The following is a 12,573-nucleotide window of genomic DNA, read 5'->3' as shown; positions in this document are numbered from 1 at the left end:
AAATATGGCATTCTACTCGATATCATCTCACTACCATTGCAACAACCAGTATCAATATCCCTTCTAGTTGAAGATTATGCATCCATTTATATTTCCGTCCATTTTGGGTACCGTGGCGGTAGCTCTCTCACAAACCACAAGCAATGAAGAAGACATCAGTTTCTTTGGCTGTGCTCCCCTCGGAGCATACTATCCCCCACCGACCATTGACGTATCTTCAAAGTCTATCCAGGGAGTGGTCTCAAAGTTTACAAAAATGTTTGATGACCTTATTCACAATGGTGGCAGTGATAAATATGGCCCGATAAACGTCAACACCACCTCCTTCTCGGTTATCATCTTTGGCGGAGACGAGAAACTCCGAGATGATCCTATCTTCTTCCAGTATCACTACATGTCTCCGGAGGATCAGATGTCCAACGAAAACATCACTTTGGCTACTAGATTCCCTATCGGCGATGTTACTATGGTATTTACTGTGTATACCTGGCTCGCCAAGATGGGCGAGCAGTGGGAGACACCCATTACTAAGTATCTCCCTGAACTGTCTGATGTCAACAGTCCATACGCTCCATTGTGGAACGACATCACAATTGGCGCTCTGGCTGGTCAAGTGTCTGGACTCAGTCGCGAGTGTAAGCATTTTCTTCTCCAACATCACTACATACAAGACTAACATGATCGCAGCCAACGCGTGTGTGGTGGGCGAGCCCTGTGATTGGGAATGTAAGAGAATATCCATGGCTGCTCGGAGAACACCATACTAACTTAGTTCGTAGCTTTCAAGGAGGCCTTTGCTACCAAGTCGCCTTACTTCTTACCCGACACGACTCCTGTGCTGTCTTACGCAGCTTGGCAACTTCTGGTCTTCGCTATGGAAAGAGAAAGCGGCAGTGATTGGTCGTCCATCCTTGGAGATACTCTTTTGAACCCTTTGAACTTGACTACCAGTGGTATTTTGAGCCATGATAGCAAAGACATCTTTGCCATGGAAAGTCTCAACACATCTATTATCGGAGAACCTGGGTGAGTGTAGCCGACGATTAATTAATTTGTTTTACTAACGCGTTCAAGTGCATTGTCATTTGTAAGCTCCATGGAAGACCTTGCTCGCGCCGGCCACTCGATGCTTGCTTCCGACATACTTCCTTCAACTGTCAGTCGTCGATGGCTCAAGTCTCACGCTGATACTTCCAACCTCCGCAACGGTGTCGGTCGTCCCTGGGAAGTTTACCGCGCCGGACAGAACATCCGTCCTATTATGGACGCTTTGACGAAAGCCGGCACCATTGGAAAATATGCTAGCTACTTTGGCCTCACCACTGACTTTAACGCCGGTTTTGCCATTCTGGCTCATGATAGCAGTGTCGAGGATCGAAAGCTGGATCTCAATGTTCATGCTGATATTGTCAGCGAAGTCATTGGGTATTTCTCCCAGATTGCAGTTGCGGAGACAGAGGCTCGGTATGCTGGTCAGTTCAGGGGCGATGAAAATTCGATGGCTTTTCTCAACACGACGCGCGACGGCCACGGTTTAGCTGTCCAGAAACTTGTCATAGACGGGGTAAACATCAAGGACCGCACTGCTCAGAGACTGGGGATAAAGTCAAACGATCTTGACTTCAGAGTATACCCTACCAACGTCAAAGACGAAAGTCAACACCAGTTCGTCGCTCTATTTCAGGATAAAAGTGCCCTGATTGACATGGGTACACCAACATGTATCAGTTGGCAGGAAATTGGTGCCGATGCCGAGATGTATGTTCGATTCAATATTAGGGCAGGAAAGGTAGTTGGACTCGACATTCCCCAGTGGGATGCTGAGATGGTGCGAACAGACTAGTTGCTACGTTGACTAATCTCACTGATAACCGTGGAAAGATGCGGAGGACTGGTACCGGTAGAAATGCCTTGAAACTGCCGAAGCTGAGGGATCTCACGTGCCCAGCATGCCATCACAACAACATACATACTTATACATCTTTATTCCAGCTTTAAGATAAATATCCAGTCAATTTACGTTCTTATTAATCTCATAATTAAACAGAAACACATCCTGGTAAATAATTCGCGTGTTCATAAAATCGAAACATAAACTTTTGAACCTTCCGTGTCCAGAATAAGAATGATGGAATATTGTAGTCCATCAATCATAAATGTTGTCGGATGATTACTTCTCTTACCACGCAACAATCCAATCGAAGTGAGATGCTCCGTAACTCGGCCAAGCTAGCCTGATCCATCAGCTGAAGTATCCGGGGATCCCGCAATCATCCCAACCTCAACCGAGAGATGGGCGTTCATCACTGGACCGGCTTAAACTAACTCCACACATTAAGAATAATTGCGGAGGTCAAACTCCCGAAGCTCATCTAAGATTGAAGATGGAACCTGGGGATGAAGATGGAACCCAGGGATGAAGATAGAACCTGGGGATTTGACAGGGGCACAAACTGTATGATTGGACCGCATCAATGCGTCTGCATAAGATCGGCGCATTGAACTAACCAATGTATTCGGCGCGCCATATGGAATGAGTAGTCACAAGCCGCTTGACCGATCAAACTTGAGCTTAATAGGAAGGTTACCCGGAAGAGGTGCGGGTTGTAATGGAGCGATAGTATGGGACAGTCCTAAATATATTGGTTCGTATGTGATAAAAGGTCGGCTATACCGCTATATGTTTTGATAATCCATCAAGCTCTTTCACTCAATCATCTATCAATCATCATGGTTTCCTGGAACAACATCTTTACCCTAGCCCTCGGCCTTGTCAGTTCGGCTCGTGCCTACACAAACCCCATCCGAAACCCGGGAGGTGGTGATCCACAGATTACCTATAGTGGTGGTTACTACTATCTCATCTCGACTGAGTGGACCAATCTGCAGCTTACTCGCGCCACTACTATCGAGGGGCTCAAGACTGCCACTCCCAAGGTCATTTTCACAGACTCAGACCCTTCTCGATCATCCAACGTATGGGCACCTGAGCTTCACTACTTGGGTGGAAAATGGTACATCTACTACACTGCTGGAAAGGCTGAAGACCTTACTGGACAGCGTTCTCATGTTATCAAGGGTTAGTACAATACTCAAACATACCAGTTAAAGGACTGTAACTAACAACTTCGCCTAGGTGGTGCCTCACCTTGGGACAGCTGGTCCTACGGAGCCAAACTTTCTGATGATTGGGGTATTGATGGTACAATCCTCCGGACCAACCAGTTCGGCAACTACTTTGTGTACTCTTGCATGACTGGTGTTCAATACCAATCTACATGTGTCCGTAAGCTTGGATCCGACTTCATGTCCGCCGGCGCCCTAAGCATCATCTCCCAGCCTGATCAGGCCTGGGAAAAGAGCGGCACCCCCGTGCAAGAGGGACCAAACGCTCTCTATTTCGGCGGAAAGACCTACATTTCCTACTCTGCCAACTATTGCTGGACCCCTGATTACTGCGTCGCAACCCTTGAGTGGGACGGAAAAACTGACCCAGCCAAGGCGTCTGCGTGGAAGAAGTCCAATGGCTGTGTTCTCAAGAGTGCGAATGGAAGTTACGGAACTGGACACAACAGCTTTTTCCAGAGCCCTGACGGAAAGCAAACTTTCATTACGTTCCATGCTACCTCGAACAAGAACGGTGCTTGCGATGACACTCGATATGCTATGACTCAGCCCTTGACTGCCAATTCCGATGGCACGCCTAACTTTGGAAAGGTGCAGCCCTTCTCTTTCCAATTTGCGGAGCCCTCCAAATAGATAGCATCAGTTTCATCGCTTTATGTAGAAAATAGCAATAATGAGCCTTCTTTCTGTCCTTGGAACTGGTCGTTGCGAATATGTCGATACGATGATAAAAATGCTAGGGAGCCATTTACCAGAATGCCCAGACCTGGACTACCTTAAAACGCCATAAAGATAGATGTAGATACCTAGGTTGAACATGTCCCGGGTACGAACTGGCCCACATATTTGTCCAGCTACTGGTACACAGAAAACATCGCATAGTACAGAGAATGCACGACTTGGTATGATAGGTACTGTAGCACTGTATAGCTGTCAGTATCTGGGGAAGCACCTATTGACAATACTATGCTAATGTGCTGAGATGTCGGCTAGCCGGCATTTGCTCAGTCTAATTCAATGTCTGACATCCGAACTTCGACACATCAAGGCGAGGTCGTCATTTATAATGAAACTCGAAAGGGATTTGAAGGAAAGTCCGACAAAGCTGAAATCGCTTGCAAGTAAACGTTCTGTGGTTCTGCACTGAAGGGATAAGCATGATATGATGAGAAGAATCAGATATTAAAGACAAGATTCCTCTCACATTCAACTTCATACACACATTCATAATACGAAGTGTGTGTCTAGACCTATCATATAGGGCGACTATTTTGGTAAAACAAAGTCGGCAGGAATGTTGTTGCATTTGAGCTAGGGAGGGTTGTACATCAATCGTTAGCCTGGACACTTCGAAACGTGACCGTGTTTACGATGCATACAAAAACAAATGATCAGACGGTATGGACTTCTGTAAGGGACGGTTCGGTACCGAATACAAAGTTTGCCGCTGACTGTGAATCATCTTGGCAGCTTCCGAATCGTAGCTTCACTTGCGACATCTAATTTGTAGTACAACGCAACGTGCTGATTAGCGGCATACCTCTCCGAAGTCTCAGTGGTTGGATGTGGAAATTAAGAGGCTTGTACTCTGTACATGTGGCAAACGTTCATTCTTGTTGGACTTTGGACCGAGAGGTCGAGGGGTAACTTTCTGTCTATCATTTCGCCCCTGCTTTGATGGCTTATGCAAACTAGGGATTGACTTGCATTTTGAGCAAGCCACAATGCCAATACCGCGTTCTCTATGGATGACACTGGATAGTAATTCGACCAGTTGTAGCGTAGATATCAATCTTAATCAGACATTGAGGCTGAGACACTAAGAAGGGGCAGCCGGGGCGAAATGTTGTGTGAATATCCTTTCAGGCTCCCTTGCTTGGCACTCTGTGAAGGGAGAGGCCCAATTCATTTAATATTCCACTTGTCAGTCGAATGCATGAGTGTTGGCCCATGAATATCCAACCTTTTCACTTGACGCACCAATCGCAATCATGACTATCGTTACAACACTCCGCAGCTCCATACCCAGACAGTCCATCTTGGTGACGGGTGGTGCAGGCTTCATCGGCTCCCACCTTGTCGAAGCGCTGCTTGCCGACGGGTACTGGAAGGTCGTGGTTATCGACAACTTCGATGACTTCTACTCCCCCGAAATCAAGCGTGCCAACCTCGCAGGCCTTCTACAACACCCCAACCTTACAGTCTACGAGGCTGATATCCGCGACGTGCCAGCCCTGTCGGCCATCTTCGCCGAAAGCGACTTCTCCGTCGTGGTCCATCTTGCGGCTCGCGCAGGAGTCCTCCCCTCTCTGCAGTTCCCAGACCTTTACTACGACGTCAATGTCACTGGAACGATGAACCTACTGCAGTGTTGCAAAGACTTTGGAGTCAAGCAATTTGTCTTTGGGTCATCCTCGAGTGTCTATGGCCTGGGCGCAAAGGCTCCGTTCTCCGAAAACCAGAATACCACAAAGCCCATTTCGCCATACGCTGCATCGAAATCAACAGGCGAACTGCTGTGCCACACATGGTCTCATCTGTATCAGATTCGCTGTGTCTGTCTGAGGTTCTTCACCGTCTATGGCCCTCGCCAACGTCCAGATCTTGCGATCCACAAGTTCACCAGACTCATCCACCAAGGCAAGCCAATCCCTCTTTTTGGAGACGGCTCCTCGATACGAGATTACACCTACATCGACGACATTATCGATGGAATCTTTGGGGCAATTGACTATGACGGTTCCCTCTTTGAAGCCATCAACCTTGGAGAGTCGCAGACCATCAAGTTGATAGACCTTATCAGTGTACTTGAAGGGACATTGGGATGCAAAGCACTCATTGACTGGCGAGGAGAGCAAGCTGGAGACATGCCACTCACATACGCAGACGTTTCCAAGGCGGGCTCACTGATCGGGTACAAGCCCAAGACCAAAGTGCAGGAGGGAATTGTCAAATTTGTTGCTTGGTATCTGAACCACAACGAAGTCTAGTTCATTTGTCGAATCGCTCATTTTTTACCTGTCATTTCCTACTTTCAGCACGATGTATAATTATGGGTATTTGGCACTGCTTTCAATTTAATGTGTATTTATCTCTTCGACTTCAACTCATCAATAATCTGTTACTTTCAATCCTCACTAGTATCATCTATTCTACCGTCAGACATTCTCCATCGCGCAGTAAAAACAGGTCGTTATTCGAGGACACAGATCAGATCTATGTAGAAACGATGACTAGAACAGCCTAGGTGTCAAGAAGGTTAATATATAATGCAAGACTCTAAACCAATGGCCACGATCACTTCACATAAATTGATAGACAAGAGAGCTTGAGAGAACTTACAATACCGATGCTAACTGTTGATTGAGTGCGGTTGCTATCGGAAATTTGTAGATATCCTTCTCTATACAGACATACTCACGCCAAATGTAAATAATTACCTAAACGGCCCTTTGCCGTCTCGAAGTACTTCTTCCCACCAAGTATCCTTTGCATCTTTCAGTGGCTTCTCTTCCCATCGGCACAGCTCCTTAAATTCCATCTTGGCGAACCTGCCATTCGCTGTTGCATTGGCCTTTCGGGGATATCTGTCTCTCGCTTCAGCCGACACACCCCAGTATCTAACTTGGTGGTCTCCAGCCCGGACGGTTGCCAGCGGTTCATCAACGGGATGCGATTTGAGGCGGAGAGTTACGAGTTCTCTCAGGCGTTGATGATACCACGGACGATCCCACCATGTCTGGCGTCGCTGTTTGTAACCGTTGTGATGCATTATCGCTGGCACGCTCCCGATAACAAAGTCGGCGTACAGAGGCATTGTACTCCAGGTTGCAGTATAATCAAGGTCGGACAGCGGGTTTCGAGACTTGTTGACATCGTCAGGTAGCCCCATTAGTCGGACTGGCGATATGCCCAGAGCCTCTGAATGTTGTTTGATAACCTCCTTATCGCCCAGAGAGATGAAGTCGGCGTCATAGAGTTCATCGTCTCCGTCGATCTTTGTGAACTTGGCTTGGCCGGAAATCTCCTCAGAGTAGTCGAGTCCAGCGTAGTATTCCATGTTCTCATCGACCAGTCCTTTCAGTTCATCATTCTGCATCCGATTATGTCGCTGCCACTTTCTCCAGACCTCTTGCTTCCCGATCAGGTTGCCCAACATACCCTGCTCACTTCGCACCTGGAAGCCATCTCCGATCATCGCCTCCATATCATTCAATGCACGACGAAACATTCGTCTCATGTCACCTGCTGGGCCAATATACATGCCACCGTTGATCCATCTTGGTCTGTTGTGGTAGAAGTCGGAACTGTTCTTGTCCGTTTCTGGTCCATAAAGATCTGCTCTCAATGGACTCTCTGGCCAGTAGTCGCAACGTATATCAATGCCGAACTTTTCGGGGTCATGAGGATAACATTTCTTTTGAGAAGCCATCACAATAGTTTGTTTCATAGGCATCGGGCCTGATCCGGTCCACTGCTTGCGCAGCATTTGGTTGGCTCTTTTGTTAATCTCGTGGTAGCGACCGAGAAGGACTTCGGCTGGTAACTGAAACCAGACATCGTAACCGTCAACCATAAGAACCAGGTCATCATCTTCCAGTTTTTCTAGAGACGTAGCGTTGGGGTGCATTACGGAATCGAGATAGTGTACGAAACCGGGAATCTTGGGGAGATTCCTGCCCAATCTCCAATGGGATATGTCATGGTAGTCCACTCCCCAATTGATGACGACAGGGCTCGGGTATCCTAGAGCAAGTGCAGAGAATATCGTCTTGCATAAGTTGGGGCTGGGACCAGTGACAGGAACGACTAAAGCAAATCGGCGATTTTGGTCGACAGGAACAGTGGGTGGTTGAGATGGACCCCCCTCATACGGATTCCATTCTGGGACACCCAACTGGTGATCCGAAAAGAATGATAAAGTGTAGAAGGTTAGAGATAGCGCAAACACAATGACGGCGAGCCTGTAGATTCTCTGCATATTGAGAATTGTTGACAGACTCAACTTCGGATTTGCGCTGACATCCCGCATCGTGTCGAGTTGTGCGGTTCAATACACGGTCAAAAGAAAAATGTATCTTGAAACACCAGATTTTCCAAATGGTGCAGTCAAAGAATCACAATAAGAAAAGGGGTCACCATCGGGCTTTGTGTTTGAGGACACATGCCGCCTATTTCACAAAAAGAATGTGGCGAAGCTACAGTGTCTCAGAAGCAAGATAAGGGAAGGCTAGTCGGAACACATGTCTCACAGCCCAAGAAAAAAAATTGTATATCAGGCTGGGCAGGGCAGATATTGTATCCCTTGCCGACACAAACTAGCAAGGGAGAGTCCAGACACATTGACCTCCCACCTTCCTTGGAACTCGATTGTGTTGGTTCTAATAGAAATGAACAACAATCACAGAAGCACTGTGCGGGGAGTAACCCCAGGCAGCTGATTTCCCCCTGACATTAAATATCCTTATCGCATAAGTCGCCAGTTTTGACTTTTTGGAAACCCATCACAGCCCTTTTTTGACATATGCTTATTTTCTAGATGGAGTGATGCACAAAAGATAAAAAGAGTGGATATCTGTGCGGAAGTTTGTCTTGGCCTCTAAAGATCCTGGTCACAATTTATCTCCGTGTTCAGCCTTAAACATCAAGTCACCAGTGCCACGTATTATGGATGATATGATTCCAGCAAAACACAATAAAATTGAAGCTATGTCAAATCTATAGATAACCCTAGTCGCTGTCATGCCGCGGCTATGTCCCCTATGGAAAGAATGTGTCGAAGAAGATTACCACCATTTTTACCCTCTCGCCTTCGCGACTAAGCCGCCACCTTTGATTCCACCAGCCCGGCTTGTAGCGGGAATAATGCGTGAATACTGACATAAAAAAGACATTAAAAAATTACAAGGAGTGTTAAGAAGTCTCATGATCCATCAAATTTTGAACAAGCCCAGCAGGCCAGAAGTGACAAGCTCCGGGCTGAAGGATTTGCAGTAGGCCGAGATTGAGCACTTAAGCCTTGTACTCCTTCTTGTGACCGCCGTCGCCGTAGCCAGGGTTCTCGTATCCGGGCTTGTGGTAGGTAGGCTTTGGCTTGACAGTGATGGTCTTTGTGACCGTCTCGGTCTTGTACTTGGTGACGGGAGGCTTGTGGATGTACTTGGTCTCCGTGCTGGTCTTTGTCTCTGTCTTGGTGATAGGAGGCTTCCACTTGGTCTCGGTCTTTGTCACGGGTGGCTTCCACTTAGTCTCGGTCTTGGTAACTGGTGGCTTCCACTTGGTGACGGTGTCGGTCTTGGTGACAGTCTTGTACTTGATGACAGGAGGCTTCCACTTGGTGACATATTCAGTCTTGGTAACAGGAGGCTTCCACTTGTACTTGGTAACCGTCTCGGTCACGGGGTACTTCTTGGTGACGGTCTCTGTCTTTGTGACCGGGGGCTTGTAGATGGGCTTGGTGACAGTGTGAGTGACTGTCTTGGTGACAGTCTTGGGCTTCTCAGGGTGATGTCCGTAGTCTCCGCCGGGGGTGGCAAAGACCAGAGGGAGAGAGAGCAAAGGAGCAATCACAGAAGAGAACTTCATGTTTTCGGCTGAAGTGAAGGTCTTGAGTTTAAAGTCTGAGAGAAAGGTGTTCTTGAAAGAATGGTGATGAAGTCTAAGCCGGTGGGTTGAAGCCTGGGATAAAATCTCATGGACTGAGGGAAGCCGGCGGCATCTTTATACTAGTTGGTGGACGCAGCTCTGGGTTCTTCAAGCTGCCCAGGTCTGTCATGCCATGAGATACACAAATCCGTACCGATCACATCTTGACTCGGGCCCGAATTCTCAGATTCACAGAAAGGCATGGGTAGAGTGTTTGGCCTGACTCTATTCCTACAATGATATTGTTGTTGAATGCCTTGGCACAATATTTACACGTTGGACAAACTAGGCCACCAATGGAGACACAAGAATTCAGCCATAAGCTCGTATATGCCATCTAGCTCGTGTCTATGCAATATTAATGCAGGTCGGCAGCCATTATTGATGCAGGCTGGGAGCAGTTCTGGCCCGTTCAAAGTAACACCACTTTTCAAGTAAGCTTACCTGTCCTGCCAGTAAGAATACAAAAGGCAACGTCGCTTTGCATACTTAATCGCCACACAACATTATACCATTGGACGTGTGGAAGACTTTCCCCTCTATTCTTTTCACTTGGCAGCATATTTATTACTGGAGCTTTCAACGTGCGTCGCATAACGAATCGCGTGATCGGATGAGAGGTTGCAATTCCTACAAGCCTTATGAGAAGTATCGCCAGATACCAAGTCATATCATGATTCATGATATGATGGCAAAAACAAGCTAAGCCCTATAAATCAGTCTGCATGGTAGGAATTGGCCCGGTTGTACTGGCTTTGCGGGGGATTTCCAGGCACCGAAGCTTAGCATTGCAGGGTATGATGGGGACACAAATAGATGCCAAGACCAGAACACAAATGGCCTTAGTGCTCCAAAACTATCTGATCGGCAGTCAATTACTCGTTTCTTCACTTGGCAGTCTTGGACTCAAGGTAGGTAATGGTTGCGAATGCTCGTTGTCAAACTTGATGATCAACAGTCGATACAGGCATATTTCGAAATTGATGACGATCCTTCCAGCTTCATATCAAGTAAGCCCAACCTGCTTGAATCCCACCAACATGTTGACCGGTCTTCGGGCCCTTGTAGCCTCCCACTGAGCTAGCGTGCGCTTACTACAGGACATATGCAGATACAGTACAGGCTACATGTTCAGCCCCGCGTTCAAATGAGTTGTCACCAATAAATAAATGAATTATGGCAGCCGGGTCTGCGGCCTTGGCTGTTGATCGTCCACCGTGGTGGGCTGTTGGCAAACAGCACAACGAGAAAATATTCACTCATTGGTTTACCGTTTCACAGCACACATACTGCCTGGTCAACGCAGCCCATCATGATCATGATCGAGACGGCAATGACGCCAAGAGAGACCAAGACTGCAGGCAATTGATACGATGGCATATTTACAGGGATCGACTCCACTAGCTCAATGGACAGGGTTGTTTGTACTCTAGCAGCTATTGCGCCATACATTAAGTTTTTGAGTAATGGAGTTTTAACGTCCGCGGTGCGGTGAGTTGTGATTCTCAAGTTGCTGTGATTAATTTGACAGCTGAATCAAAGCTATAGTAACAAGCTCAGCCATCTATGTTGTATTCAAGCTGCACAGTGCAGCCCCAAGTTCTACTTTTAGAAAGGCTATCGCCAATGGCTGTTGAGGCCACACACATGGTGGTTCCTTCACGACCATGACACCATTCAGAAGACGCCGTCAGCACAAAATCCTGTTAGTTCTTGTTTTTCTGTTATGAGGAATGGTTTAACTGTTAATAGAGGCGTTCATTGTTGCATTAGGCGTGCAACCGGATGTGGTCCGGCCTGACGAGATTCAGCCTGATACTTACTCCAATCACTTCAAAGCATTGTAATCGAATGATGACTGGGTCAGCAAATCAATTCACATTTAAATCTGCTGCTGCCATGAGTACCCCGGCATCAGAAACGGCCTGCCATTGGTAAAACAATATACTAAACACTGGTCATTATGATGATGAGAGTTGAACTTTGAAAGGATTCATATCCGTCCTTGCCGACGTAGTATCTTATCTCACCAAATCGGGCGAGTTACTTCTAATGGCAGACTGCAGCCTGCTGTCTGACTTTTGCAGTACATTATGCAGGCTTATATAACCTGTTCAAAAGGCTGGGCTGACAACTGTCATGCCTCGTTGCAATAAGCTCTCAGATAGTTTCGGTCGTGGCGGCGCCATCAGAGCCACGTTTTGATGTAGGAACCGTTACACACAGACCTTTCTTGGTCAGGCCAGAGCGCCACCAATGCGGCAAATATTTATATCAACATGAATCAGAAGAGAGATAACGTAATGAAATGAAGCTACAAAAACTGGTTTCCACGTCGAGCGAGCCGCAGATGCAGTATAGAGGTGGACTAGACTTGAGAATAGTTTTCGCCAACACGAAGCCTGAAGATCCTGCGTTCATGCTATGGATTTATCGAGGCCTTCCAACAGTTGTGCAACCAATTGAACAACGCATGCACCGCACAAGCTCCGTATCCTGTAAGCCACTATCTTGTGTTTGTGCTGCACAATTCGGCTGCTTCTACTTTTCGTAACTTCTCATCCACTCAAGCTGTCAACAGGTTCGGGAGCCAACTTTTAGTGCCCATCACGTTATCTTGCCCTGGCAATTATCCCATCTTTCTAGGCGACGAATCATACGAGCTTGAACACTTTATACGATATCAAGGCAGCCACAAAAAACGTGCGGTAGTGTCACTGGTAAGCCATGGTTGGACTAAAAACGCCTCCAGATTGTCTAAGTTCTGACTCACCAATTTCCCGGATTGCTTAATTAAGGAAG

The 12,573-nt window shown here is 47.1% G+C and overlaps 5 protein-coding genes across 5 annotated transcripts; 3 read left to right on the top strand and 2 right to left on the bottom strand.

The window, feature by feature from the left end:
• Positions 1-256: 256 nt before the first annotated feature.
• Positions 257-1,843, top strand: FSST1_008676 (beta-lactamase/transpeptidase-like protein; the record flags this gene model as incomplete). Its single annotated transcript, XM_083225579.1, has 4 exons — positions 257-635; positions 688-726; positions 780-1,026; positions 1,075-1,843. 4 exons carry the CDS (start codon positions 257-259, stop codon positions 1,841-1,843), a joined length of 1,434 nt encoding a protein of 477 aa, XP_083084637.1.
• An 887-nt stretch (positions 1,844-2,730) lies between these two features.
• FSST1_008675 (glycosyl hydrolase) lies at positions 2,731-3,759 on the top strand (the record flags this gene model as incomplete). The annotated part of the gene is made up of 2 exons (XM_083225577.1): positions 2,731-3,079; positions 3,137-3,759. 2 exons carry the CDS (start codon positions 2,731-2,733, stop codon positions 3,757-3,759), a joined length of 972 nt encoding a protein of 323 aa, XP_083084636.1.
• Positions 3,760-5,117: 1,358 nt separating this feature from the next.
• On the top strand, positions 5,118-6,116 carry FSST1_008674 (uncharacterized protein; the record flags this gene model as incomplete). Its single annotated transcript, XM_083225576.1, has 1 exon — positions 5,118-6,116. One exon carries the CDS (start codon positions 5,118-5,120, stop codon positions 6,114-6,116), a length of 999 nt encoding a protein of 332 aa, XP_083084635.1.
• Positions 6,117-6,562: 446 nt separating this feature from the next.
• Positions 6,563-8,158, bottom strand: FSST1_008673 (glycosyltransferase domain-containing protein; the record flags this gene model as incomplete). Its single annotated transcript, XM_083225575.1, has 1 exon — positions 6,563-8,158. The coding sequence occupies one exon, from the start codon at positions 8,156-8,158 to the stop codon at positions 6,563-6,565; it is 1,596 nt and encodes a 531-aa protein (XP_083084634.1).
• A 980-nt stretch (positions 8,159-9,138) lies between these two features.
• Positions 9,139-9,711, bottom strand: FSST1_008672 (uncharacterized protein; the record flags this gene model as incomplete). The annotated part of the gene is made up of 1 exon (XM_083225574.1): positions 9,139-9,711. The coding sequence occupies one exon, from the start codon at positions 9,709-9,711 to the stop codon at positions 9,139-9,141; it is 573 nt and encodes a 190-aa protein (XP_083084633.1).
• Positions 9,712-12,573: the final 2,862 nt, after the last annotated feature.

The sequence above is a fragment of the Fusarium sambucinum genome, chromosome II, assembly GCF_050947815.1.
Source record: "Fusarium sambucinum isolate potato_lamoka chromosome II, whole genome shotgun sequence".
Taxonomy (NCBI): domain Eukaryota; kingdom Fungi; phylum Ascomycota; class Sordariomycetes; order Hypocreales; family Nectriaceae; genus Fusarium; species Fusarium sambucinum.
The sequence above is the reverse complement of the archived record's forward strand: the minus strand, read 5'-3'. Positions and strand labels throughout refer to the sequence as shown.